Source organism: Gymnoscopelus microlampas, assembly GCF_963454915.1.
Source record: "Gymnoscopelus microlampas genome assembly, chromosome: 9".
Taxonomy (NCBI): domain Eukaryota; kingdom Metazoa; phylum Chordata; class Actinopteri; order Myctophiformes; family Myctophidae; genus Gymnoscopelus; species Gymnoscopelus microlampas.
In genome coordinates this window covers 1,598,864-1,626,654 of record NC_139946.1, presented here as the reverse complement: position 1 = coordinate 1,626,654, position 27,791 = coordinate 1,598,864, and the positions used below count along the sequence as shown (strand labels likewise).

Genomic DNA, 27,791 nt, shown 5'->3' with positions numbered 1-27,791 from the left:
CGGGGGAATCCATAGAGAAAATGCATGGTGTAATAAATTATCGTAAATGATCGATATTTGCCGACAGTATATCGATTATTTATCGCGATATATCGTCCCACCCCTAGTAGAGGGGTGTGCTATTATGAGCCAATCACAGTACAGCGAAGGGTGTACTAATGAGGTGTCCCAACCCCACTTATAGGAGCGGCTACACCGCTCAAAAAATCACACCCAGAAGTGAGCGGTGTGGTCGTCACAGTGGTCATCACAGTGATGGAAGCTCACTTAAAAAAAATCACACCCTGTGTGAAGAGAGTGGTGCCTTTGATGAGCCCTGTATTGATCCCCGTATTGATGTTGTCATCAATGTTTGTTTATTGGACAGACATACATGCATACGGACACACGGACAAAGTCATAGGAGTGGTTGGCACCACTCATAAACAGTGTTTTTTTTAAGTGCATAGTCCTATTTATAGGTTATTAATATCATCATGTGTCTCGCTAGCCAATCACAGTGCTGAATAGAGTCAGCCAATAGAGTCAGCCAATCACAGTACAGCTAGGGGTGTACTAATGTAGAGGGGTGTGCTATTATGAGCCAATCACAGTACAGCGAAGGGTGTACTAATGAGGTGTCCCAACCCCACTTATAGGAGCGGCTACACCGCTCAAAAATACCTCAAAATTGTACTTAAGTACAGTACTTGAGTAAATGTACTTACTATGTACTTTACAACACTGACGGCAGGGCACACTTGGGTGAAAGATGACCGTCTTGGCTTTCCATAGGTAAGAACCTTCTGGGCACAAGGATGCAGATGCTGTCGCGTGCCGCCAAGCTGTCCAAGACCTACACCAATCACTGCATCGGAGCCGTCTCCATAGCGACGCTCAGCGGCGTGGCCGGCGTGGGGACGATGCAGAGACCCGCGGTCTCCGAGGCGACCGTCAACGGCACGCAGCACGTGCAGCTAGTGGTCCCCTACCTGCAGACCACCACAGACCCCTGGAAGAAGTACGCATGTTTTACTTAAAGGGATATTTCACTTTAAAAGACATTTTGGTTAATTTAATCGTCTACTCAGGCTTTTGTGAGCCCCCCAGACAGTTTTTAAGTTGCTTGATTCAGTATTTAGATATTTGATATTCATTTTATCACGCCCCCTTTCCTATACAAACCCATTGTAACTTCAAACTCCATTTTAACCATGATAGATTAATCAAGGACACCCGTCCTTGGTTCTGGTGACTCATACTGCCCTCCTAATATGTGAGGGGGCCATGTTTTTTCAATTACTTTTTTCATTTATTTAAAAAAAAAGTAATTGGAAAATTATTTTCTTTTATAAAATGACAAAATGTTAAAAAAATAAAAAATATATATACAGTATATATATATATATATATATATATATATCCTCCTATAATTCTAGTAACCTCACGGACGGTGGTGGTGTCTTGGGTGGTGTCCGATCAAACTGCGCATGCGTCTTGGTGTGCGTTGCCAGGTTTCGCGAGAGAAACAAGCAGCAAGGTCTATGAAAACAAGGCCAAACGAAACGAACCCTACAAGCAACAAGGTCTATGAAAAGAAGGCCAAACGAAGCGCCTTCACACATTTACCTTACCTCTTGGAAAACAGCCGATCTACAAGCTCACAACGCGTCCCCACACCCACCTGCACTTTCACAACCAACGCCAAAACACAATACCACCAATATTGCCCCTAAACCGCTTACAGTAGGCCTACATGGCAACTAGACTCCTTCAACACCATAGACCCCGCCCACTCTCTGAGTGCATTCTTACTGTGGAAAGTGTGGAAACACACCAGACTTTTTTCGCACACACGATGCACATACGCACACGCGCACTTTTAGATCCAGTCCTATTTTAAAAGTCTGCGTATGGGGGACTCGCGTATCCGCGCGCCTGGTGTAGCCGCTATCATTGATAATCACTTGGATCTAAACAAACGCGCTGTACGATCTCTGTGTGTGTGTGTGTGTGTGTGTGTGTGTGTGTGTGTGTGTGTGTGTGTGTGTGTGTGTGTGTGTGTGTGTGTGTGTGTGTGTGTTTGCGATGGGACCCGGGGCGAGGGGAGGGGGGGAGTAACATGCCTACGCCATTCTCCGTGCTAGGGAGCCACGTGTCACAATGTACATTTTATTTGTGTTTGCGCGACGGGAGCATGTACCGTGGTGTGTGTGTGTGTGTGTGTGCGTGTGTGTCTGTGTTTCGACGGGGGACGGTGTTTGTGTGTGTTCTGTGCCTCCACGACGGGATGTGCGTGTGTGTGTACACACGACTACACCATTGGTTCTCAAAGTGGGGTCCGGGGATATATATATATATATATATATATATATATATATAATATAATGTCTTGGGTGTTCACAAAAAATGTCTAATGTCTTGGGTGTTCACAAAAGCCTGAGTAGATGATAAAATGACACAACCTTTTTTTTTAAGTGAATAGTAATAATAGCAATACCACAATGTAGAAATACTGTATGTGTTATAAGAAACACATAATTTTAAAGTGCAAAAGCACTGGCACCCAAAATACAGTGCCAAAGTTACAAAAAAAACGTTTTCACAAAAAAAAAAGTAATACTGTGTCAGATTGGCTATTTTCAAATAGCTGAAGCATAAATTAGTAATGATTTATGATAATAGTCTAAGGGCCCTATTTTGCCCTGCGCCTTATCCTTTATGTGGAAAGCTGATGTGCTCTTTCCTTTTATCTACAAATAAATTCACTCATTCGTTCATATGCACAATCTTATTAGGCCTTTTTTATTATTTTGAAAAGCATTTTGAAATAGTGAAAATAGCGGATCTACAAGCTCACAACCCATCGATGTAGATCGGCTATTTGAACTATTTTAAGAATGTTTTTCAAAATAATAAAACATTTCTAATAAGATTAGGCATAAGGGATAAGGCGCCACACATGGCCCCTGTATCTACAAAGTAACTTGTAAGTAAAGTTTTCAAATAATTGTAATGGAGTAAAAAGTATATTATTTGCCTATGAGATGTAGTGGAGTAGCAGTATAAAGTATCGAAAAATGGAAATACTTACGCAAGTAAAGTAAAACTTGTACGTAACCAATTCATACATACGTTTTCCAGATGGCTAAATGAAGATATTTTGAGAATAGGCTCTATTCACAGCAGCGATAGTATGAAGACATTCACAGGTGTTACCAATGATACTAATGAAGGCTCTGTTCCATTCTGGTCAAACAGAGTCAGGGTGCTGATATTGTGCATGTTGGCTCACTGGAAACACTCTGCTACACCAGTGGGTCTACAGTTGTGGTCCAGGGACCCTCATGGGCTTCCAAATGGCCCCTTACAGGTGTGTAACTCTGAGAGTGTACAAATGGAACCAAATGCATTTGGTTCCATTTGTACACTCAGAGTTATGGGGGTCGTGGAAACCACTGTGCTACACTAAATGGAACAGAGCCTTCAAATGAAAGTACAGTACTTGAGTAAATGCACTGAGTTTACTTTCCACCACTGCCAGAGACCCCCCGGACCCGAGGCCACACCGGACCACCGCCAAGAGATCAGGGACCCCCGGTCCCGTCGGGGACTCGATGGGGGGGTCTCCTGCACCCAAGAAGCTGTGCGTTGTGGTCCGTCACGGGGGGGAGGTCACCGCGTCCCCCGTCACCGCGGCGGAGGCGTCCCACGGTCTCACGCAGTCTGTCAACCAATCAGCTTCTGCTTCAGTTCCCACGCAGGTAATAAAAAACAAAAACAAAACACTCACACTCTATTTTCACACACACACACACACACACACACACACACACACACACACACACACACACACACACACACACACACACACACACACACACACACACACACACACACACACACACACTTGGGCAGTGGTCTTCAACCTTTTCAAGCCAAGGACCCCCTAGCTGAGTGAGAGATGAAGCTCTCACTCAGCTAAAGACTAAAGTTCTCCTTAGAAAACGGGATGCTAGAGTTCAAGTGGTTAAGGTAAAAAAAAAAAAATCATATCACACAAAGATTTGGCGGACCCCCTGTAGTAACTCTGAGGACCCCCTAGGGGTCCCGGACCCCCTTGTTGAAGACTCCTGCACTAGGGCATTGACGACTTGTGATTTTTGCAAGTCGACTTGGTGTCAGTAAAAGTTGAAGTCGAGTTGACTTGTTTGACGGTGGGGGGGGCAGAAGCGGGGGGGCGGACAAACAACTAACCGAAAATGATTGGATTTCATAGAACAGCCTAAAGCAATCCCTTCTCCCTTAATGTACGCCTTTTGTTTTGATTTTTAATATTATAGATTCCATTGCAGCCAGCAACATTGGATAATAATAGGCCTACATAATGTTGGAAGCATTTATATCCAACACAATAAAGTTTGGGGCTTCTGACTGTTAGCAAACAAAACAAAAGTGAAAATAATGTTTAAAACATGTAAGAAGTTCAGACACTGCATTGAACGTGGGGTGGGGTGGGGGGGAGGGGCAGACCGTCGGTCTGTTGCCATGGGAGACCATACCTGGAGATGAATTTACCCAGCATGCACTGTGACGAGGGCCGCAGGGTGAAGAGCACGCGTGCACGCGCGCGCACGCACGCACACACATACACGCACACACACGCACACACACATAGACACACTCCTTTGTGACTGACAACAATAAAAGCTTGTCCCATTAATTAGAAGCGTTTAGATGTGCTGGATATGTTTATTTCTGTGTGTGCGTGCGTGCGTGCGTGCGTGCGTGCGTGCGTGCGTGCGTGCGTGCGTGCGTGCGAGCGTGCGTGCGTGCGTGCGTGCGTGCATGCACGTGCGCCTGTTGTAAATTTGGGCTTGCACACGCACACACACACACACACACACACACACACACACACACACACACACACACACACACACACACTCGTCTAAATGTCCTCAATTCTGGGCGGTAATGGATGCTCATTTATATTGTGTTTATCAACTGTGTCGAGTGACAAAGCAAACAACAACATTTTAAACGGAGAATATATCATTTAGTCTCTACTGGCTTCAACACTGCACTAAAAGTACTACATTTCTTTACTTAACTCATTCCCTGCCTAGAACGACTAAAACGACTTCTGTCCATAAGCCATGCCTGCCTAGAACGACTAAAACGACTTTTTAAAAAATTAAAAAAATAAAAAATATTTTTTTTTAATTTTTTTATTTTTTTAGATTTTTTTTTTTTTTTTTACCCAAAGACCAAGGAGATATGATTTTTCGAAGATATAGACTCCCATCCACTTCCTTGTTAACTTAAAACTTAAAAATTCTGTATCTCGGCTCCTGAGTACTTTTTTTTTTTCAATGAAAAATATGGCAGTGTTCAAACGCGGCCAGAAATAATTCTGGCAGTGAATAGTAAAAGTATCAATACTGCAGAGCATTATGCCAATGTGCTGGTAATTGCAAAATGGCACAGTTACTAAACAATAATCAGAAAAAAACAGTAATGATCAAGAAGAACATAAATGAGAAGTGTAAAACAAGCAAGAAGATGCAGAATAAAATAAATAAGAATATGCAGAGAGTTAGATAAATAAAGAAGATTCAAAGAGTAAAATAAAAAAAAGAATGCAGAAAGTAAAATAAATAAGATGATGTAGAAATGAAAACAGAAGGTAGTCTACACAATATGGCAGGTTATGCACTGCATATGTAACGGATACCACTTGGTAGGCAAGGATGAGACCAGGAACCACGTTTGACAGTTTATTCTGTAGGAAACAGACAAATAACACAATATTTGTCTTTTGATGGGCACTGCATATCATCAGACGTTCCTCAGCAGAACAGGAATCCACTCTTTTATTTTAGCCTGACCAATAACAGAAACCTCTATCTAATACTGTTTCCCTGACCAATAACAGAAACTTCTATCTAATAGTGTTTTTTTTATATACTCTTAAATAGAGTAGTTTTCAGCATACTGGACTCAACATTGAGTTTACAGAAAAACTACCAGCCAGAACATTCAATGAAAACAACTGTTATACAATTGGTACATTATATATTGCACATACCTGTAGGAAACAGACAAATAACACAATATTTGTCTTTTGATGGGCACTGCATATCATCAGACGTTCTGTGTGCAACACAAAACAAAAAGTACATTCATTTCATTTTCGCGGAAAAAGAACAACACTGAATGACGTCATCACTAGTCCCAATGTGATGAAACAAAAGACGTTTACAAAAGGGTTAATTGCACTCAGAATGATATCCTCATAATGACCCAACGTCATAAAATAATTAAGCACTGTGTGCTTCAATTTACATCTGAAATGAACGGTTTTTCATAGCAAAATCATAAAAATACATCACTGTGTTTTAAGAGCACCGCTTACCCTCAGCAGAACAGGAATCCACTGAGGCAGCTACGGCAACACCACTAGGACATACAGTGCGATATGCAGTGCACCCGAATACCACAGTATAAACATTAGTTTGAACCAACAAATATTGGCTGGTGCTGCTCAATAGTGAACAAATTCTAAATTAACTTTTAACTCTGTTACACATAACCTGTCGTATTTGAGTCTGCATAATATGCAGACTGCCGTGGTCAACTGTTTAAACAGCCATTTAGAATTTCTTCAACATGGTCCCTTCATAAAAAGTTTAATAAACAAGCAAACAAACAAATAAATAACCCTTCTCGTTTATATCAAGAAGCACTCAAGGTACGTACCACATTATACACTTTTATGACGTCCCTTTATGTTTTCTTTTGTGTCAACTGCTTTAGGCGGTCACCTCCTGTTTAAAACCTTTTTGGGCAACCTTGGTAGGATGCGTTCAGATCACCCAAGGGACATTTGTACCACATTTCATGCTTTTATGAGATTCTTTAGGTACACATCTGTCAACACTGTTGGCGGCCATTTTCAATTTTGTCAATAACTCACTTCCTGTTTCAGATTATTTTGGGCACCCCTTCTAGGATGTCTTAGGATGACCTAAGGGTGCCACATTTTATGCTTTTTGGAGATTCTTTTGGTGTCTTTTGAGTCAACGGTCAACAGTTTAGGTGGCCATTTTGAATTTTGTCTATAACTCACTTCCTGTTTCAGATTGTTTTGGGCACCCCTTCTAGGATGTTTTAGGATGACCCAAGGGACATCTGTATCAAATGTCATGCTATTATCCGCCCCGTAACAATTTTTCACATAATTCCCCCTAGAAAAAGTTTGAGAACCACAGCTCTAGAGGTATAGTTGTAATGTGTGTGTGTTTTATTTGTCTCTTAGGACAGCCATACTACCACCAGCAGCATCACCACCAGTAGAATGCTGGCCTCAGTGTCTCCTGTGTCTCCAGTGATGTGTGCGGGCATCCCCACCCCTGCACAGCTCACCAAAACCAACGCGCCCGTCCACATAGACGTGGGAGGACACATGTACACCAGCAACCTGGACACACTCACCAAGTACCCCCAATCACGGTAAGACTCTGGGGGTCCTCTGCACGAGAACCAAATTGACGGTGGGTGGAAAAAGTAAAGCCATTTTTTACTTGAGTTAAAGTATCGATGCTGCAATGTTGTAAGTAAAAGTCCGGAATTCAAAATGTACTTGAGTAAAAGTACAAAAGTTTGGTATCAAAACGTAAAGAACCAAAAGTAAAAGTACTCATTATGCAGAATGTTCCTTTTAACTGAGTTTTCAAATGTATAAAATGCATTTTGAAAATAGCAGATCAACAAGCTCACAATGCGTTGCATCGCGGCGCATTGTGAGCTTGTAGATCGGCTATTTTCAAATGGCCGAAATGTATACAGGGCTGAAGTGGTTAATGTATGTTTTGTAATAATAATCAAAATCTACAAAGTAACTAGTAACTGAAGTGTTCAATTCATTGTAGTGGAGTAAAAGTACAATATTTGCCTCTGAGATGAGTAGTGGAGTATAGCCTAGATGTAAAAATACAGAAAATTGGGAATACTCCAGTAAAGTAAAAAATACCTCAAAATTGTACTTAAGTACTTGAGTACATGTACTAAGTTACTTTACACCACTGCAAATTGACACATATTAGCCCGCGGACCCCCATATGAAAAGATATGCTAGGGACCCCCATCTAAGAGAATATTGTTTTTTACGGCCATAGCTGTGATTCTCAAACATACACATTTCGAGGACCCCCAGTTTGATATGCATCAGCAAACCCGATCGCCAGAGGAAACGTTCTCATTGAACGTTTTTCAAATTCCGTGCATAGACAACTGGAAAACCCGAAAATCTGTGGAGAGCCGCCTCGCATCTCCCCCATTGTGACTAAACCATTTCGGAGGCGCGCAAGGGAATTGTCGCCACGTAAGGGGCCAGCGAGCTAAAGGAGCGAGTTGCCGTCCCGAACGTTGCGACATTCCCATGAGCATACTCAGCACCGTTTGAGTTATGTACCGATAGGCACAGAATCGTAAATGTTGTTGTGGGGACTGCTCTGCTTCCGGGTTTTTCCGGGTTGCGACTGGTTACGCCCACTGCGGGACTCGCCGTACATATGCACGGAATTTCTGGGTTTCTAGGCGACTATGCACGGAATGACATGCACTGGATCCGTGCAATGTATACTAAATTCTCTGGCGATCAGGCTGGCACCAGACCACGGACCCTTCTTTGATACCATGTTGATCTCAGGGACCTCAATCACTTAGTATCATCAGGGATAATTTAACAATGAGAGTGTATATGTTACGGGTCCCAAGCTGGGTCGGGTACCACAGTAACAGGATTGAATTTTGGTTCAATGCCTCACTGGTCTCAGTCTGAAAAACACAGTAAACACAGGCACAGGAATGAGACATGAACCGTTCACTTGTGTTCCTAATTTTCCTCTCAATTTATTCACAATAATACAATAAAGCATCACAATATATCACAATAAATCAATCAATCAACATTTCCCAAAACTGCAATAATGTCTCTTTTTAACAAAGTCCTTTGGTTAGGTTCAAGGTAAGTATGAAATGTATGTGTGTGTAGTTCTTCTCTTCCAGGTTAAGTATGTGTGTGTGTGTGTGTGTGTGTGTGTGTGTGTGTGTGTGTGTGTGTGTGTGTGTGTGTGTTCAGGTAGGTATGGCATGTATGTGTGTGGGTGAATGTGTTGAATATGTGTTTGTGTTTTACAGGTGAGTATCTGTATATCTGTTGTGTGTAAGAGCTGCTGTCCCTTAAAATACATTTGCATATTTTCACTTCACATTCACAATATAACCATTTGGCTTCAATATTCCCATTAAACCTCATAGTCATCATATCACAATGAAATACATTCAAAGGCCATATTTCAGTATTTGTACTGGTCCCATATAGCTACCATCACATAGTGCAATTAGCTCAACATCAAGTTGCATCTGATATAAAATCAAGGATCAGTCTCTGTGCAACATAATCACATTCTTTAGCTTAAAGCTATCTTAAGTAGTTCACTGTCTTTTCAAAACATCTGACATCATCACATTGAGGGAATATCAATTAAAGTGGAGCATATTCAAAATACACTCAAACACAATAAATGCACTTTTGCCATAAAGCCATTAATCAATAATAAAGATAATGCACCCAAAATACTTCGAAAATATAAAGAGAGTATCACTAGAAAAGTATTGTAAATGCAAAATGTTTGTTCATCACCTCAGCACCAAGTAATGAAAATAAAACAAAAGTTAGCTTTAGATAATTCTTAGAAAACCCTTCACCAATCATGTATCTGTCGAGTGTTCAGGTAGCAAGCATTGGAAATGTCGTGGATAAATGTAAACAAACATGTTACTGTGTTCAGTACACAACGAGGCAAACGCCATCTTCAATGGGATAACACGAGGGAGACGCCATTATGCACTCAATCAGCGTGTCAATTTGCGGACTTTTTACCGTTTCTTAAACTCTACATTAAACACTCAAATCAGTCATTAAAACCCATCACAGTCTCTTCACATAAACATTAAACCTTAGGAGTTAAGTTAATATGGTTTTCACGGTGTACTGACCTGAAAAACACAGTAAACACAGGCACAGGAATGAGACATGAACCGTTCACTTGTGTTCCTAATTTTCCTCTGAAGGAAAAGGGTGAGGCACCCAGCCCTTAAAGGGGACCCTTAGGCAACACCTGCTGCACACACAAAGGTTCCGCTTCTCATCCCAAGTGACCTACAGTGAATTACTACTGATATTACTTTGGCTTGTGACCATAGGAATAATAAAAATAAGAAATGTACTGGACCATACTTTAAATAAAAAGTGCTTACACATTTTCAAAAAAATAAAAGTTACTTCACAAGTTGCTTCACAATTGTGAGGGTATCACACACTCCCCGACAAACAATAGTGGCTCCTGACACTTGACCTTAATAATAGAAAACCCCAAAATTCAACAACTTCACTTAAGAAAAAGAATAACACAATAAAGCATTCCCAAGGTAGGTATCGAATGTCCTTAGTGTGCATATCGTCCGTGGCACTTAGTTTCTTTCTCTTCTTGTGCGCAAGTGTGTTTGTGTATGTGAGTGTGTTTGTGTCTGTGAGTGTGTTCAGTCTTTGCTGTGTTTCAGTTCAGTTCAGAAACAATGAATTGGGTATGTAGTGGGTGGGAATGGGTAGGGAGTGATGGATGGGGGCATGGGGGGCTGAAAGGGCAGGGAATAGGGATGGGGGTAGCACAGCTGGTTCCACTGCATCGGATGGATTCCAACTGCATTCACAGTGGGACGGGGCTGGTAGGCTGGTTGGCCAAGGGTTGGGTACGTGAACATGTAGCCAGGCCGTCTCACCCTGGTGGAGTGTCGTAGAGGGACTTGACATTCAAGCTGAGGCTCTGGGATGTCTTCCTCCAGGCAGACTATTTCAGGTATCTCTTGGTCACCGTTGGGCTGAGGCTGATCCATGTCATGTTCAGTCTCACTGTGTACTTCCGGTTCCTCTTCGATGACACTTTGTCGTTCTTGTTCAGGTTCAACGTGGACTCTCTCTTCCCAGTGGGTTTCACTCTGTTCACGATTTCTGTGTGGCTCATGGGTTACATTTTGATCTGGTATGTTACGGTCAGTTCTGGGTTTTTCCACAGGTACCCGCAGCCAGTAACGATACACTCCTTCCTCTTCTTCAGAGTCACTTGTGCCTGGGCTCTGTGTCTGTTCTGTGGGTTTTAGGGGTTGTGAGTGTCTCTTAGCTCTCTTGTGTGACTCACGTGTGTTGGTGACTGGACTCTGGGGCGGCTCTATTGGCAGGTCATTGACTTGTAGCAGCAGGTTTCTGTGCAGAGTGCGAGTGGGACGGCCTCCTGTCTCAGGGGTCACTTTGTAGACAGGATTATCTCCGACCTGCTCTTTCACAATGTAGATGGTCTGCTCCCAGTAGGGTCTAAGCTTACCAGGGCCACCTCTCTCATTGAGGTTACGCACGAGGACTCTGTCTTCAGGCTGAAGAGTCACACCCCTGCTCCTCTTGTCATAGTACTTCTTTCCCTTAGCGCTGGACTGCTGACTGTTTGCATTGGCTATTCGATATGCCTCGATCATTTTTCCTGCCCACTTTTCAGCATATCCTCTGTGGGTCACATCCTCTTCATCTGCTATGAGGCCAAAGAGAAGGTCGACAGGGAGACGTGGATGATGGCCATACAGCAAGTAATAAGGGGAAAACCCGGTGGCTTCGTGCTTTGTGCAATTATATGCATGGACCACATGAGGCAGGTGATCTTTCCAGTTCTCCTTTTCTTTCTCTCCCAGGGTCCTTAGCATCTGCAACAGTGTGCGGTTTAGTCTTTCAACAGGGTTACCTTGGGGGTGATAGGGGGAGGTTCTGGAGTGGCCAACGCCGGCTAACTGTCTCAGGGACTTGAACAGCTCGTTCTCAAACTCGCGTCCTTGGTCGTGGTGAAGTTTAGACGGGTACCCGAACTTGGGGATAAAATCATTGAACAGCTTGTCGGCAGCTGTCTTGCCAGCTTTGTTTCGGGTGGGGTAGGCCTGCGCAAACCTAGTGAAGTGATCTATTACTACGAGAATGTACTCACATCCACCACGGGAGGGTTCTAGGTGAAGGAAGTCAATACACACCAGTTCGAGGGGCGAATTTGATGTAATACTGCCCATGGGCGCTCTTTCATGCACGGCTGGCTTCTTCTGCTTTAGACAGGGGCACTTCCTGGTGATGTACTCCTCGATTTCTCTCTTCATGAAAGGCCAGTAGAAGCGCTCTCTTGCTAGAGTCAGGACTTTTTCTACACCGACATGGCCCATGTTGTTATGCAGGTAGGTGAGAGCTAGTTGTCTGTAGGTGGCAGGTAAGACCAATTGTCTTCTACCTATGGTTTTCCTGTAGAGTAGGCCATCCTCTATGTGTAACTTGCTCCACTCTCTTAAGAGCCTCATGGTGTCTATGTCACAGTTCCCTTTGTTGCACTCTGTTGGTGGTGTGTTGTTCTCCTTTAATTCCATGACTTTTCCAATCGCAGAGTCTGCTCTTTGCTCTCTCACCAGCTCATCATGGCTAATCGCCTGCAGTGGTTCTATGGGGGGTTGGGGTTGGGATGCTAGGGTGAGGGCTGCGACCCAGGCAATGTCTCTCTGTTCAGCTCTTCGGGTTCCTTCCCATACAGTACACACGGCCTCTTCGGATAGTTCTTCACAGCACTGTGTCATGAGGGCGGTGATGTCAAGGGGACAACGAGATAGGGTGTCGGCATCGATGTTACTTTTGCCTGGCCAATATCTGATGTCGAAACGAAAATCAGCAAGCTGTCCCACCCACCGGTGGCCTACTGCGTTGAGCTTGGCAGTACTTAGGACATATGTGAGCGGATTATTGTCTGTGAAGACAGTGAAATGAGGGGCATAGAATAGATAATCCCTAAATTTGTCACATATGGCCCATTTTAATGCCAGAAACTCAAGCTTACCGCTGTGCAGGTGGTAGTTCTGTTCCGCTGGTGTCAATGTGCGTGACCCGTAGGCAATCACTCTCAACTTTCCATCCTGGTGCTGATAAAGGACTGCTCCCAGACCTTTTTGGGACGCATCTGTATGGAGTGTGAAAGGTTGATTAAAGTCTGGGTACGCCAACACTGGGGGTTCCATCAGCATGTCTATCAGGCGTTCCAAGATCTGCTGGTGTTTCTCATTCCACTCAATTGGGGTGCGAGAGGACTGTTGGGGGGATTTTGTCTTCATTCGTGAGGGTTTGGACTGGGGGGTGTCAGACTGTACCTTGAGCAGGTCATACAGGGGCTGGGCTATTCGTGAAAAGTCTTGTACGTAGCTTCTGTAGTAGCTCAGGAAGCCTAGCACTTGTCTGATGTCTCCGACTGTCTTTGGTGTTCTGTGTTTCAGTACCCGCACAGCCTCCAGGTCTTTGGGATCGACTTTTACTCCGTCTGCAGACACCAACCGGCCAACATATCGGACCTCTTTGCGGAACAGCTCGCACTTCTCTGACTTAAGTTTTACGCCGTGGCGCTGGAGGGCTTGTAGGACTTTGCGTAGCACTTGCACATGCTCCTCAAAGGATTTAGAGAAACACAACACATCATCAAGGTAGGGGATGCAGCATTCATCTCTGAGTGTGTCGAGCATCTCCTCCATGCTCCTTTGAAATGCTGCTGGGGCGTTGGATAACCCAAAGGGTATTCTGACCCACTCGTACAGTCCCCAGGGGGTCGTGAACGCTGTCATGTACCTTGATCCTTCTGCAATGAAGCCTTGGTGATAGGCCTTGCCCTGGTCGAGTATCGAAAACCAGCCATAACCTCCCAGTGAGTCTGTGAGATCCTGGATCCGGGGGAGGGGGTGTCGGTCTGGCACTGTCTTGTTGTTTAGGAGCCGGTAGTCGATACACAGGCGCAAAGACCCATCCTTCTTTCTCACACATATGACAGGGGCTGCATAGGGGGATTGGGACTTAACGATCCATTTTTTCACTATTAGCTCCTGAACATATTCCTTCACTTCTTTGTAGAGTGGTTTCGGGATCGATGCGTAGGACTTTTGCACTGGAATGTCATCCTTGAGCCGTATCTCCATCTGTAGTGAGGGAATGCAACCGATGTCGCCACTGTCCTGAGCAAAGGCCCCACACTCCTCACAGAGCACTCTCTTCACCATCTGCTGTTGCTCAGGGCTCAGATGGCTGATATCGACAGGCGGTAGCCAGGGCTCAGTGGGGGTTATGCTGGGAGAGGCGACGTGGCTAACCTCTGCCGTTACTTTTGTCAGTGCGACATCAGCTCTATGTGACTCTGTTGCATCTGTCTCAAGGACTTTGGTGACATGTTGGATGACACCTAGGGGCGTTCTCTTTGGCAGGGTGACCTCATGCTTTGAGTGGTTGGAAATGGGCACTTTAACGTAAGGCCGCCGTCTGTGGTTGATCTCCAGGAGGCCTTCTCCTAGACTCAGCTGTCCTAAAACAGGGTTCTCCTCTGCGGGTTCATACAGGACAAGGGGATCAGTGGTGTCGAAGTTAGGGGGGACCCTGCACCACACATGTATTGCACTTCCGGCTGGAATAACAATATTGTCTCTGCCCACTCTTACTATGGCTGGGTCACAGAATGTCTTTTGGGGGACCTGAATGAAATTGACCATGGCCTTCACTTGCTCTTCCTCCATTCCGAATGCGCTGCGTAGGAGGCTGACTACTGTGTCTACGGCAGCACCAGAGGACTCCTGTCTCTTGATTACCTCTTCAAGTACATTGGCTCCTAACAAAGGCTGGGGCATGGACATCTGGCTGACTAGGAAGGGGGCTTGGACAGTGAGATTTGGGTCATCATTTCCTGTGAGGTTGACGGTGAGCTCCACCCACCCGTCATAAGGTATGGGTTGGCCGTTTGCTGCATAGACTTCCAGATCTGCTTCGAGGAGCTCCTGCAGCGATCTCACCGTGTAACTGGGGATGTGAGTGTTAGCCCACGCTCGGTCGATTATGCTCACCTGTGAGCCAGTGTCAAACAGGACTGTGGCTGGGTGCCCATTGATTAAACATTTCAGTTGGCTTGCCTTTCCAACTAGGGGTGCTCGGCATCTGGTGGTACTCTGGCAGTTAAGGGTTGTCTGGGGTTTGGGGTTCTTGGGCGGTTTCGGGGGGTATTTAGGAGTGGGGTTTACTGGTCGGGACTGAAGCTGTGCACCGGTCTCTGGCTGTCCCTCGGCAGAGACCGGGTCTCGTTTCCCTGAAACCTGGTCCGCTTCAAGCATCCCACTGCCCGGTGTCCTGTCTCTCCACACACAAAGCAGTGGTTGCACTCCTGTAGGTTCTGTTCTGTACATTTTGGACAACGAAATGTTCTTCCCCTCGCTTGGAAGGAGGATTGGGGGATGTAACTAGGGGGTGACTGGAAAGGGTGGTGTGATGGGGATTGGGGAAATGCTCGGGCTGGCGATGGCAGGGTAGGGATGTGACTGGGGGGTGGTTGAAAGTGGTGATGTGACGGGGATTGGGGCAACATTTGGGCGGGTGGTGGCATTGAGTGGGCCAACTGGGTGTTGCTTACCTGTTGATCCATTAGAGTGGCCATCATCTGTGTCAGGGTCTCCACCTGTGCACTGAGCTGTTGTATGGTCTGAACGTTCTTGTTGTCTGCAGCGGTGACTCTAGGCTTGTCATCAGTCTGTTTATCTCCTGTTTCCACCTTGGCACTGTGAGCAGGTGTTGTCTTTTGGCGGGGAAGCTGGCCGAGTCTGCGCTGATGTTCATTCTCGTCGTTGATCATTTTTGTCATTTGGCCGAGAATTTCCTCATCAGTGACTTGGCTGTTTGAGACAAGGGGTCTCAGTCTCTGTCGAAGGTCTGTGTGTTTTGCTCCCAGGCCCTGATAGATTGAATTGAGAAAGACCTCTTGGATGGTCTTTGGATCATAAGAGATGTCTGTGTTGGCCTGCTTTGACTGGAAAAGGAGTTTCTGCTTGAGTCCAATCATGCGGTACAGGAACTGCTGAGGTGGCTCTTGTTCAGCTTGCCGGGCGCACATTAACTCCTGAAACATCTCAGTAGTTGCCTTCTCCCCAAGATGGGACCTGAGGAAGACCTTGAGTTCAGGGACAGCCAAATCATCTTTGTTTGACAGCATGTCCTTGAATGTGCCTGGTTTGATGATTCTCAGCACGCTGCGGACCACCTCGGCGTCTGCGAAACCATCTTTGACTCCTTCATCCATCTGCTTACTGATGCTATTGTAGCTAATGTCAGAGCTCTGGTCTCCAACTTGGCCACCATGTACCTTAAACTCTCTGCGCTGGAGATAGGGAAGGTCTCTTAGGGAAACCATTCTCTCTGCTGTGCTCTGTGAATAGGGGTTTGACACGGCTCCACCTTGGTGGTTGTGTGTAGGGGCGGGGGCGGTAGCTGTATCTTCACATTGTCTCAGTTTCTTACCCAGTTCTTCATACAGTATTCTCAGTTCCTCTACTGGCTGGTTGGTTGCGTTAACAGGGGGGTTGGAATGGGGATGGGGTTGCATAATGGTGCTGTTGATCTGGGGGTCGGGTGGTAGTAGTGTGTGGTCTAGTGGGGCTGTGTGGACAGGGGGGTTGGAATGGGGATGGGGTGGCATAATGGTGCCGTCGGTCTGGGGGTGCGGTGGTGGTGATAAGTGGTCTGAAAGGGAAGGGGTTGGGTTGGTGCTGGGTACCACATGTGGTGTTTCAACTGGCAATTCTGCATCAATTATTATCTTTCCTATCACGTCATTCAGCATCATCAGTTTACCCAAGCCTTGATCCTCACTTCCTAGCAGGGCTTCAGACTGTATGCAGGAGATGACATAGTCCATGCATCCTTCCTCATCAGTTGGGCTCAATTGATCGATGTCGGCGGTGTCAGTTGCAAGGTCCCTTGCAACCTGGTAGATGTTGGTACTTGAGAGCTTAAACAGCTTCTTTTTGATGGTCCACACCAGCTCCTTACGTACTTGGGACATGGTGTGCGTTGCTCTGATGGTAAGGCGATGTCTCGTTGTGGTGAATGCTGGTTTGGTGAACCAGCAGCGTTGCTCCTTGGCGACTGACGTCTGTTGACCTCACGATTCAGCAGTGCGGCTCCCTGGCGAGGAGATCTTTTCCCTTATCTCCCCCTATGGACACCCACTGGCTGACTCCTGGTCTGCAATCACGTCTCGTCACCTCAGTCTCGTGGTTCTGATATCACTAGATCAGCTTCCATCCAGTAGGTGGCGCTGATCCCGGACGAGCCCCCACAATTTGTTACGGGTCCCAAGCTGGGTCGGGTACCACAGTAACAGGATTGAATTTTGGTTCAATGCCTCACTGGTCTCAGTCTGAAAAACACAGTAAACACAGGCACAGGAATGAGACATGAACCGTTCACTTGTGTTCCTAATTTTCCTCTCAATTTATTCACAATAATACAATAAAGCATCACAATATATCACAATAAATCAATCAATCAACATTTCCCAAAACTGCAATAATGTCTCTTTTTAACAAAGTCCTTTGGTTAGGTTCAAGGTAAGTATGAAATGTATGTGTGTGTAGTTCTTCTCTTCCAGGTTAAGTATGTGTGTGTGTGTGTGTGTGTGTGTGTGTGTGTGTGTTCAGGTAGGTATGGCATGTATGTGTGTGGGTGAATGTGTTGAATATGTGTTTGTGTTTTACAGGTGAGTATCTGTATATCTGTTGTGTGTAAGAGCTGCTGTCCCTTAAAATACATTTGCATATTTTCACTTCACATTCACAATATAACCATTTGGCTTCAATATTCCCATTAAACCTCATAGTCATCATATCACAATGAAATACATTCAAAGGCCATATTTCAGTATTTGTACTGGTCCCATATAGCTACCATCACATAGTGCAATTAGCTCAACATCAAGTTGCATCTGATATAAAATCAAGGATCAGTCTCTGTGCAACATAATCACATTCTTTAGCTTAAAGCTATCTTAAGTAGTTCACTGTCTTTTCAAAACATCTGACATCATCACATTGAGGGAATATCAATTAAAGTGGAGCATATTCAAAATACACTCAAACACAATAAATGCACTTTTGCCATAAAGCCATTAATCAATAATAAAGATAATGCACCCAAAATACTTCGAAAATATAAAGAGAGTATCACTAGAAAAGTATTGTAAATGCAAAATGTTTGTTCATCACCTCAGCACCAAGTAATGAAAATAAAACAAAAGTTAGCTTTAGATAATTCTTAGAAAACCCTTCACCAATCATGTATCTGTCAAGTGTTCAGGTAGCAAGCATTGGAAATGTCGTGGATAAATGTAAACAAACATGTTACTGTGTTCAGTACACAACGAGGCAAACGCCATCTTCAATGGGATAACCAAGCCCCCAGAACCCAGTGCTTGCATTGAAGCGAAATGGACATGCTGGCCATTCGTAGGTACTGCAGCTTAAACGGAATGGGGCCACTGTGCGAAAACTGTTTCGACCAATGGGCTTGGCTCACGAGCTTGCGCACACGCTTGCGCACAGGGACGCGCACCTCTGTGACGTAAAACGCGTCACTTCTGTGACGCAGAACGGATCACAGTGGCCCCAAATAGGCTACGCCCATCACACTTTACAACCCGGAAGAAGGGGTGAATTCGCTTCACGCGCTGGGTGAGCAACTCAATGCAAGTGGACGGGAGGCGATATCCGGTGCCCTCTCTATTATTTTTAACTCTATGGGGATAACACGAGGGAGACGCCATTATGCACTCAATCAGCGTGTCAATTTGCGGACTTTTTACCGTTACCGTTCACTTGTGTTCCTAATTTTCCTCTGAAGGAAAAGGGTGAGGCACCCAGCCCTTAAAGGGGACCCTTAGGCAACACCTGCTGCACACACAAAGGTTCCGCTTCTCATCCCAAGTGACCTACAGTGAATTACTACTGATATTACTTTGGCTTGTGACCATAGGAATAATAAAAATAAGAAATGTACTGGACCATACTTTAAATAACAAGTGCTTACACATTTTCAAAAAAATAAAAGTTACTTCACAAGTTGCTTCACAATTGTGAGGGTATCACATATACATTTCTTAAAGAAATCTCACAGATGCGTTCCTGGTCTCAATGGGTTAATACTGAGGACACATGTTAATGTGAGATGTAAATCGGGTCTATTATCCATAATTCCACGGCGTATAATACAATTTATCATCCGTTTTTTTGTGGTTGTTGTTTTTCTGGGTCAGGATTGGCCAGCTGTTCGCTGGAACTGAGCCAATCGTCTTGGACAGCCTGAAACAGCATTACTTCATTGATCGCGACGGTCCCATGTTCCGCTACGTGCTCAACTTCCTGCGCACCTCCAAACTGCTCATCCCCGACGACTTCAAAGTGAGTGTTTCTCTGAGACCCGCCCTCTGCATGTGTTTAGACGTCAGAATATATCTTTATTGTCACATCACAGTAGTGGGTGAAATAGGCTCTATGCACAGCAGCCATAATATCACTTCCTTCACATGTGTTACCAATGATACTAATGAAGGCTCCATTCCATTTAGTGTATAGTGGTTCTCAGATTTTTCAATTTCCACAACCCCCATAACTCTGAGAGTGTACAAATGGAACCAAATGCACCCTTACGGGTCCATTTGGTTCCATTTGTACACTCTCAGAGTTACACACTCGTAAGGGGCCATTTGGAAACCCCTTAAGGAACCATGAGGGTCCCTGGACCCACATTTTAGACCCACTGGTGTAACAGAGTGTTTCCAGTGGGCCAACATGCACAACATCAACACCCTGACTCTGTTTGACCAGGATGGAACAGAGCCTTCATTAGTATCATTGGTAACACCTGTGAATGTCTTCACAATATGGCTGCTGTGAATAGAGTTTATTTGTTTCACCCACTGCAAGCTCCGTCGTTTTTGTTGTTTTCAGGAATGGGGGGGGGGGGGGGGGGGATAGGCAAAAAACAAGATATATCTATAGCATAATCCAGATCAGGGGTGATGCAACTTTGATGATGGAGAGGGACACTATATTTCCACACTCACTCCAGAGGGCATTGCATTATACTGTCGGGCAGACACCTCTTATCTCCGTATTTTAACTTTTTTCGTAAATGAATGCCGTTCACCATTCTATGTAACACAAAATAAAAGTAGCAAAAATAGCCGATCTACAAGCTCAAAATGTTACTTGAGTAAAAGTACAAGTATTGGCATAAAAATACAGGCATTACGTTACGTACTTATGTTACTTTCCCCCACTGTTTCCAGGAGTACTCTCTCCTGCACGAGGAGGCGTGTTTCTTCCGGCTGGGCGCGCTGCGGGCCGCGCTGGAGCGCTGGAGGCGCGAGCGTGAGGCGGGCCGGGCGTGGCGGCCGTGCGAGTGCGTGGTGGTCCGCGTGGCCCCCCAGCTGGGGGAGAGGATCGCGCTGAGCGGACGTGCGGCGCTCATCCAGGAGGTCTTCCCCGAGGTGGGAGACGTCGTCGTGGGCAACGCGGCGGACAACCCCTCCTCCGGCTGGAGGAGCCACGACTCCACTCACATCGTCCGCTTCCCTCTCAACGGATACTGTCACGTTAACTCTGTACAGGTAAGAACCTGTTTTATTGTCATGTTAACTCTGTACAGGTAAGAACTTGTTTTACTGTCACGTTAACTCTGTACAGGTAAGAACTTGTTTTATTGTCACGTTAACTCTGTACAGGTAAGAACTTGTTTTACTGTCACGTTAACTATGTACAGGTAAGAACTTGTTTTATTGTCACGTTAACTCTGTACAGGTAAGAACTTGTTTTACTGTCACGTTAACTCTGTACAGGTAAGAACTTGTTTTACTGTCACGTTAGTCTGGGAGACTTTGCCTCAGAGCCTGGACAGCAGGGGCGCGGCCACTGCGTTCTGATTCAAATCAACAGCCAATGAAGAAAAGGGGGCGGGATCCACATGCAGTGGGTGTTGCATGTAAATAGGAGCGACGGGAAAGCAATTTCTCCTTGAGAAATTGTGGCCGCCATTGTTGTGTACTGCTGTTTGCCTCTCGTCGGACTGTTTAGACGAGTTGCACAGCTCTCAGACCGGTAAGAGGCGTGTCCGCTCAGATTCTGAGCGTAAGTTACATCCCGTCCACAAATACCAGGGCTCTGGCCCAGAAGTTTCCTCGCCCCTCTCGATTGTATGCGAGAGCTGGCGAAAACTTCTTGGAACTCAGATTACTGTCACGTTAACTCTGTACAGGTAAGACCCTGTTTTACTGCAGTGGTTCTCAAAGATTTGTAATGTCAAGGTATGATATGTATTTTGGCCACGGACCCCATGTGAACATATTTAGTTCCGGGACCACTCCATAAGCAAAGATTTGGGTTAAAGGACGACTTCACCCATGTTCAACCTATCTTCATATAGCAGATCCTCACTAATGCTCCTGATAAAATTGTGTAATTTTTTTCTACTCAGTCTGTGTCTCATAGGAGGGATGTGGACACTTCAGAAACCCATCTACCAGTGACGTCATCGTTAGGAAGGTTTATATTTTTTCTTCAATATTTCATATTTTTTATTTTATTAACGCGAGAACAATGGCTTCCATTATAACATGCTAACTTTCCAGGAATAGAAAGCCTGTAGTTTCTATTAGCTTGGATTCCCCATCGACGATGTCACTGGTAGACGGGTTTCTGAACTGTCCACAGCCCTCCTCAGACACATACCAAGTAGATACAAATGGTGCCATATTATCATGAGCATTGGTGAGGACCAGTTAAATGAAGACAGGTTGAACATGGGTGAAGTCGTCCTTTAAATGTTTGCTTTAAAGAAATATTATATTCAAAGATTTGCACAAATTTTCATTTTTTTTTTCATTTAAAAAAAAAAGAAGCAGATCTACAAGCTCATAGCATCGGTGCCGCACTATAAAAGTGATTGTGACGCTATATTAACACATTTAGCTGGGGACCCCCCCCCCCCCCAAGGACCCCTGGGGGTCCCCAGACCCCACTTTGAGAAGCAACGGTTTACTGTCATGTTAAAGGTAAGGTAAATCAGTGGTTCTCAACAATGTTTTATAGTATAGTTTGTTGATTACTTTTGACGCAGTAACCGTCCAGTTTTGGACGGGAACCCCTATTTGTAACTATACCTTTCAGGACGGGAATAGAAAGATACATTTGTTGTAATTTTTGAATAAGTATTTTTCAGAAAACTTAGGTCAGGATTTAGAAGGCGTGTTAGAATCGGCCTCAGGTCTAAATGGGTTAAAAAAAGAATTACAGTATTAAAAAGGTCTTAAATGTCCTTAAATTGTCACTTTATAAATGTGCAGATACCCTGTATACACACTAATCATCTGGGGACCCCCCAAAATCACCCCCCTGGGGGTCTCGACCCACATGTTGAGAACCACTGGGGTAAGTGATACTTTTTTGTTGTTGTTAACCCATTGAGACCTGAAGCCGATTCTACATGTCTCCTAAATCTCAACAGTTTTCTGAAAAACGTATGTTTCTATATCAGTGGTGTTCAATCTTTTTCATGTCCAGGACCCCCAAAATTATATGTATTTGGCCGTGGACCTCCATCAAAATATTTTGTTCCAGGGACCCCCAGAAGCAACGATTTGAGTTAAAAATGTTCGCTTTAAAAATGTATATATTCAAAGATTTGCACACATTTTCACGATTACAAAAAAATAGCAGATCTACAAGCTCGTCGCGCGGCACTCGGTGCCGCGCTATGAGCTTGTATATCTGCTATTCTTAATGGGTTCAAATAACTGTTAAATAGCTTTATATTCTGATATTAATCATTGCTATAGAATGTTTGTGTTGACACAAAGACATGAGTAGACTGGAACACTTAAAAATTGAAGCTGATAAATAAGTACATTTACTCAAGTACTGTACTTAATTAAGTACAGTTTTCAGATATTACGCGACGCGTTGTGAGCTTAGTTGTAGATCTGCTATTTTCAGACATTTCAGTACTTTAACTATTGGTACTTTAAGTATATTTTGAAGCCAATACTTTTGTACTTTTACTCAAGTAACATTTTGAACACAAGCATTTTACTTGTAACAGAGTATTTTATATTGTGGTATTATGAGTACTTTTTCCACCACTGCTCAGAACTTATACTGTAAATCAGGGGTATTTCATATTTATCAGGCCAAGGACCCTTAAGCTGAGAGAAAGATGAAGCAGGGACCCCCACTATATATTGTATAAAATTGTGTTACAGATTCAACCTTTTCATAGATAGGTTTATAGACTTGTTTGACAGCACTGTCAAGCGTTGTGTGTTGGATTCATGTTAACGTGATAGATTTAAAGTTATACAATGCAGGTCCACAAATAACGATTTTTAGCAGCCTCTGCTGGTCATTACCGTCACTGCAGGCCGTTCGTTTATTCCTCTGTTACCCAGAATTCCATTTGTTTTCACCGGAAGACGGAAGCGTTTCAAAAAGCGTTCTTTTAATTGTTTTATACGATCTGTGGATCGTTTCTCTTAGCCAGTGGATCTTTAGTTACCGTGAGTGAGCTGTGTTGTCTTTTTCTGTTGTTTTTGGATCTTCAAATCATACAATCTCTTAAAAACAGCGTGAGTTTCGTTTTTGCTATTAGCGCGGTATAGTTCCTGGCCAAACAGGAAACTGGTGCGGTAGTTCCTGGCCAAACAGGAAACCGGTGTATTTCCGCTTCCGTTTTCCGGCCAGATGACGTCATTTCCGCGGGAGAGTCTCCCCCGACACCGTTCAATAATATAAAATATATAAATAAAAGGCTTTCGGGGGTGAAATTCATGGAGTGGGTGTTGTGAAACATTTGCCACTCACAAAAGATATACAATGTAACTTTAGTTTTATTGAAAAAGTTAGTATTACTTTAACCACATAAACTGTCAATACTTAGTAAACTTGATCTTTCACTCTGCACTTGGTCTGTTCTTCTTTGCCTCTACACCAAAGTTCTCAGAATAGCAAAAATGCAAAAAAACGAATCTGATCGTATCACACAAAGATTTGGCGGTCCCCTTGTAGTAACTCTGAGGACCCCTAGGTGTCCCGAACCGCTTGTTGAACACCTCTGCTGTAATTGTTTTCTAAAATAGCTAAATTAGCCTATCTATATGATCACAATGTGTTACATTGCAACCCGTTGCGAGCATGTAGAACTTCAGTCTATAATAGTAGCTTAATGACTACTATTCAAATTCTGTCATTTTTATGTCCAATGTATTTGTATTTAAGTTCATAAAGTTAACATAAGTATAACTAAATGCATTTGAAATTAAAAAAAAAAGTTACTTTTCAGGATTCCAATTCAAAAATAGCAAAAAAAATGTCAAAATGCGTCGCACTGCGACGTGTTTGAGCTTGTAGATCTACTATTTTTGCACCTTTTGTGTGACATAGAATGGCCCGACAGTATATGCAATGTGGCCCTCTGGTGTGAGTGTGGCAATATAGTGGCCCTCTCCATCATCAAAGTTGCCCACCCCTGCTCTAACTCCCTCTCTCTCTCTCTCTCTCTCTCTCTCTCTCTCTCTCTCTCTCTCTCTCTCTCTCCCCATCTCTGTCTGTCTGTCTGTCTGTCTGTCTCATTCTGTCAGTAGGCCTATGCCTCAAGCAGTCCTCTGGTTGAGTGCTTGAGGCAGAGGAGAGAGTAGTGAGGGAAAGGGAGATAAATGAAAGGGGGGTGTGAGAGAGAGAGAGAGAGAGAGAGAGAGAGAGAGAGAGAGAGAGAGAGAGAGAGAGAGTGGTGTTTTGGGTCAGAGAAGCAGAGTGAGACGGATTCTGTCTGCTGAACCCAGCCCTGGAGCTCAGCTATTGTTAGTAACACACACACACACACACACACACACACACACACACACACACACACACACACACACACACACACACACACACACACACACACACACACACACACACACCCTCTGCTCTGAGGTAACAAGGACATGATGATATTATCGTGTGACATTCCTTGCACTCAACTGAGAACAGAGAACTCTACAAAGTGACTACTATATTATGCTGTAGTATGTTATGCTGTCTTTGAAAAGTTTCATTTGATCTGGTACGGTCTTTCAAACGTGTCTTCAAAGGGCAAGTGATTTCCTTTGGTTAAAGTATGTGTTATATTAAGCTGTATATATGTACTGTAAATGACTAAATGACTGTATACTTTGATAGTACTTTATTAAACAGAACATTTTTTCAGAAAGTATTTTCAGGTACAATTTTATCCAATCAGGATAGAGAACTCGTACAGGATTCAGAATGAACAAGTGCAATTCGAAGTGATGACGCAAAGAAATGAGCAGACAAAACGGGAACACGATCAAAAATGCAGCTGATAAATGGGTACCCTCTCCTGATTGGCTGAAAGTTTGCACCCACCATAAAATGTATTTTTCTGTTTATTAAAGAGCTGGAGGGATGGGGCTCCTGTTGATTACTATCACAATACAGAGCTTTAACCTTTTAATAAAAAACGTTTTGTTGTAACCAAACAAAAACATCACTTACCTTTAAGCCCTATTTCACAAATAGCGAGACTAGCCGATCTACAAGCTGACAAGCTCACAACGAGTTGCATTGTGAGCTTTGTGCGAGCGTGTGTGTGTGTGTGTGTGTGTGTGTGTGTGTGTGTGTGTGTGTGTGTGTGTGTGTGTGTGTGTGTGTGTGTGTGTGTGGAGACCAAATTAAATTGAGAAATAGAAATTTAGACACCATTTTCCTGGTCCTCTAAGAGAAATGTTGTTGTATGGAAAAAAAGTTAGGTTTACAATTAGGAAACGATTCATAATGGCAATTCAGTTATTTATGTACTTAAATGTCATTCATACAATTACCATCCTAAAATGTTGATGTGGTCACTATAATGGTAATACAAGTGTGTGTGTGTGTGTGTGTGTGTGTGTGTGTGTGTGTGTGTGTGTGTGTGTGTGTGTGTGTGTGTGTGTGTGTGTGTGTGTGTGTGTGTGTGTGTGTGGGTGGGTGGATGTGTGTGGGTGGGTGTGTACACAGGTTCTAGAGAGGCTGCAGCAGAGAGGTTTCCAAATGGTGGGCTCGTGTGGTGGAGGTGTAGACTCCACCCAGTTCAGTGAGTACGTTCTCCGCAGGGAGGGGGTGGCCAATCAGACGCCTCCCAGCCTCACACGCAGGGAGGGGACGGCCAATCCGACGCCTCCCACCCTCACACACAGGGAGGGGACGGCCAATCTGACGGCTCCAAGTCTTACACATAGGGAGGGGACGGCCAATCCGACGCCTACCAGCCTCACACGCAGGGAGGGGACGGCCAATCCGATGCCTCCCAGCCTCATACACATTAAACAGGAACCGCTGGACTAATATTCATCCTGAACTTCATCAAGCTGGGACAGTAATCGTTATTATCATTTATCACAATAAAAAACTAAACAAAACAAAAAAACGCCAACAATAATCATATCACAGAGATTTTAATTTATCGTGAAATTGTCCTTCGTCATACACTGGATTTTTCTTCTTCGGCTAAAATAGCAGATCTGAAAGCTCACAATGCATCGCGTTGTGAGCTTGCAGATCAAATATTGGATTATTGGCTCAGGAATGTGACTAAAAAAGGAAAAATAATTTCCATGTATTCAAGGCTTCATGGGGTGAGTAATTGATAGAAAATAAATTGTTTTGGGTGAATATTCCTTTAAGGTTTTACGTATATCACAATAATATAGTTAATCCCAATTATTTTGGCCACGATAATCATGCCATTACATTTTCATATCGTCCAGTAATAAACTGGGAATGAATGGATGTCAATGAGCCCAACGCACATACCGCAATACCGCATCTCACAGGAAAATCCTGCACCTGTACAGGCAAGTTAGTGCTTCTACGCTGACGACTGTTTTCTTTATTTTGGTTGTTCAGAAAAAATCACACCCTGTGTGAAGAGAGTGGTGCCTTTGATGAGCCCTGTATTGTCATCACCCGCGTTGTCATCAATGTTTGTTTATTGGACATACATACATACGGACACACGGACAAAGTCAGATATAGGAGTGGTTGGCACCACTCAAAAAAGAATGCACAGCTAGCATTCACCCTGGGGACCTTGATGTCGGACTATAGGACATCTTGGTGACCGCGTCATTTTGAAAAGCATGATGTCACTTTGTGAATGCTAAGCCATTGTTCAGAGGGGCACTAATCTTTAAGGTCACGACTGTGAGCGTGTAGATTGGCAATGTGTTTAAAAAGGGTTATTTTATTTATTTTATTTATTTTATTTATTTTATTTATTTTATTTATTTTATTTATTTTATTTATTTTATTTATTTTATTTATTTTATTTATTTTATTGGAAAAGTTTGGGGACCCCTGCCCTACAAGCCATTGACATTTAGATGACCAACTACAGCGTAAGTGATAAGACACTTACTGTACGCTCATTGTGCCTCAGGCTACGACGCACAACGGGAGCACCCCAGTTGGATCCAGTGGAAATTTGTTTTTTCGACAAAGGGATGACTGCACAAAGCAACACTTAAATCGACTGCGTCTTGACTGCTGTCAGTTCCCAGTCTGTCTATGGAGGAGAGGGACTCCCTCTCTCCCAGGTGTTTCGCCCAGGTGTTGGGCGTGGTTTTGAGGTTAGGTTAAGGCAGTTGCTCTCAAACAGTGGGTCGCGGACGCATGATTATGGGTCGCTACTCGTGAGTAAATATCCCTTGTTTTACTTTTTATTTAAAAAATATATATGTCAAAATATTTTCAATTTCTTTGTTCGCTTTATCCACACAATTATTCATTAAAAA

The 27,791-nt window shown here is 44.0% G+C and overlaps 1 protein-coding gene across 1 annotated transcript; it reads left to right on the top strand.

The window, feature by feature from the left end:
- Positions 1–797: 797 nt before the first annotated feature.
- Positions 798–26,343, top strand: LOC311052474 (BTB/POZ domain-containing protein KCTD1-like; the record flags this gene model as incomplete). The annotated part of the gene is made up of 6 exons (XM_084067434.1): positions 798–1,000; positions 3,524–3,743; positions 7,301–7,494; positions 19,221–19,365; positions 20,256–20,576; positions 26,017–26,343. 6 exons carry the CDS (start codon positions 798–800, stop codon positions 26,341–26,343), a joined length of 1,410 nt encoding a protein of 469 aa, XP_083923560.1.
- Between the last annotated feature and the right edge of the window lie 1,448 nt (positions 26,344–27,791).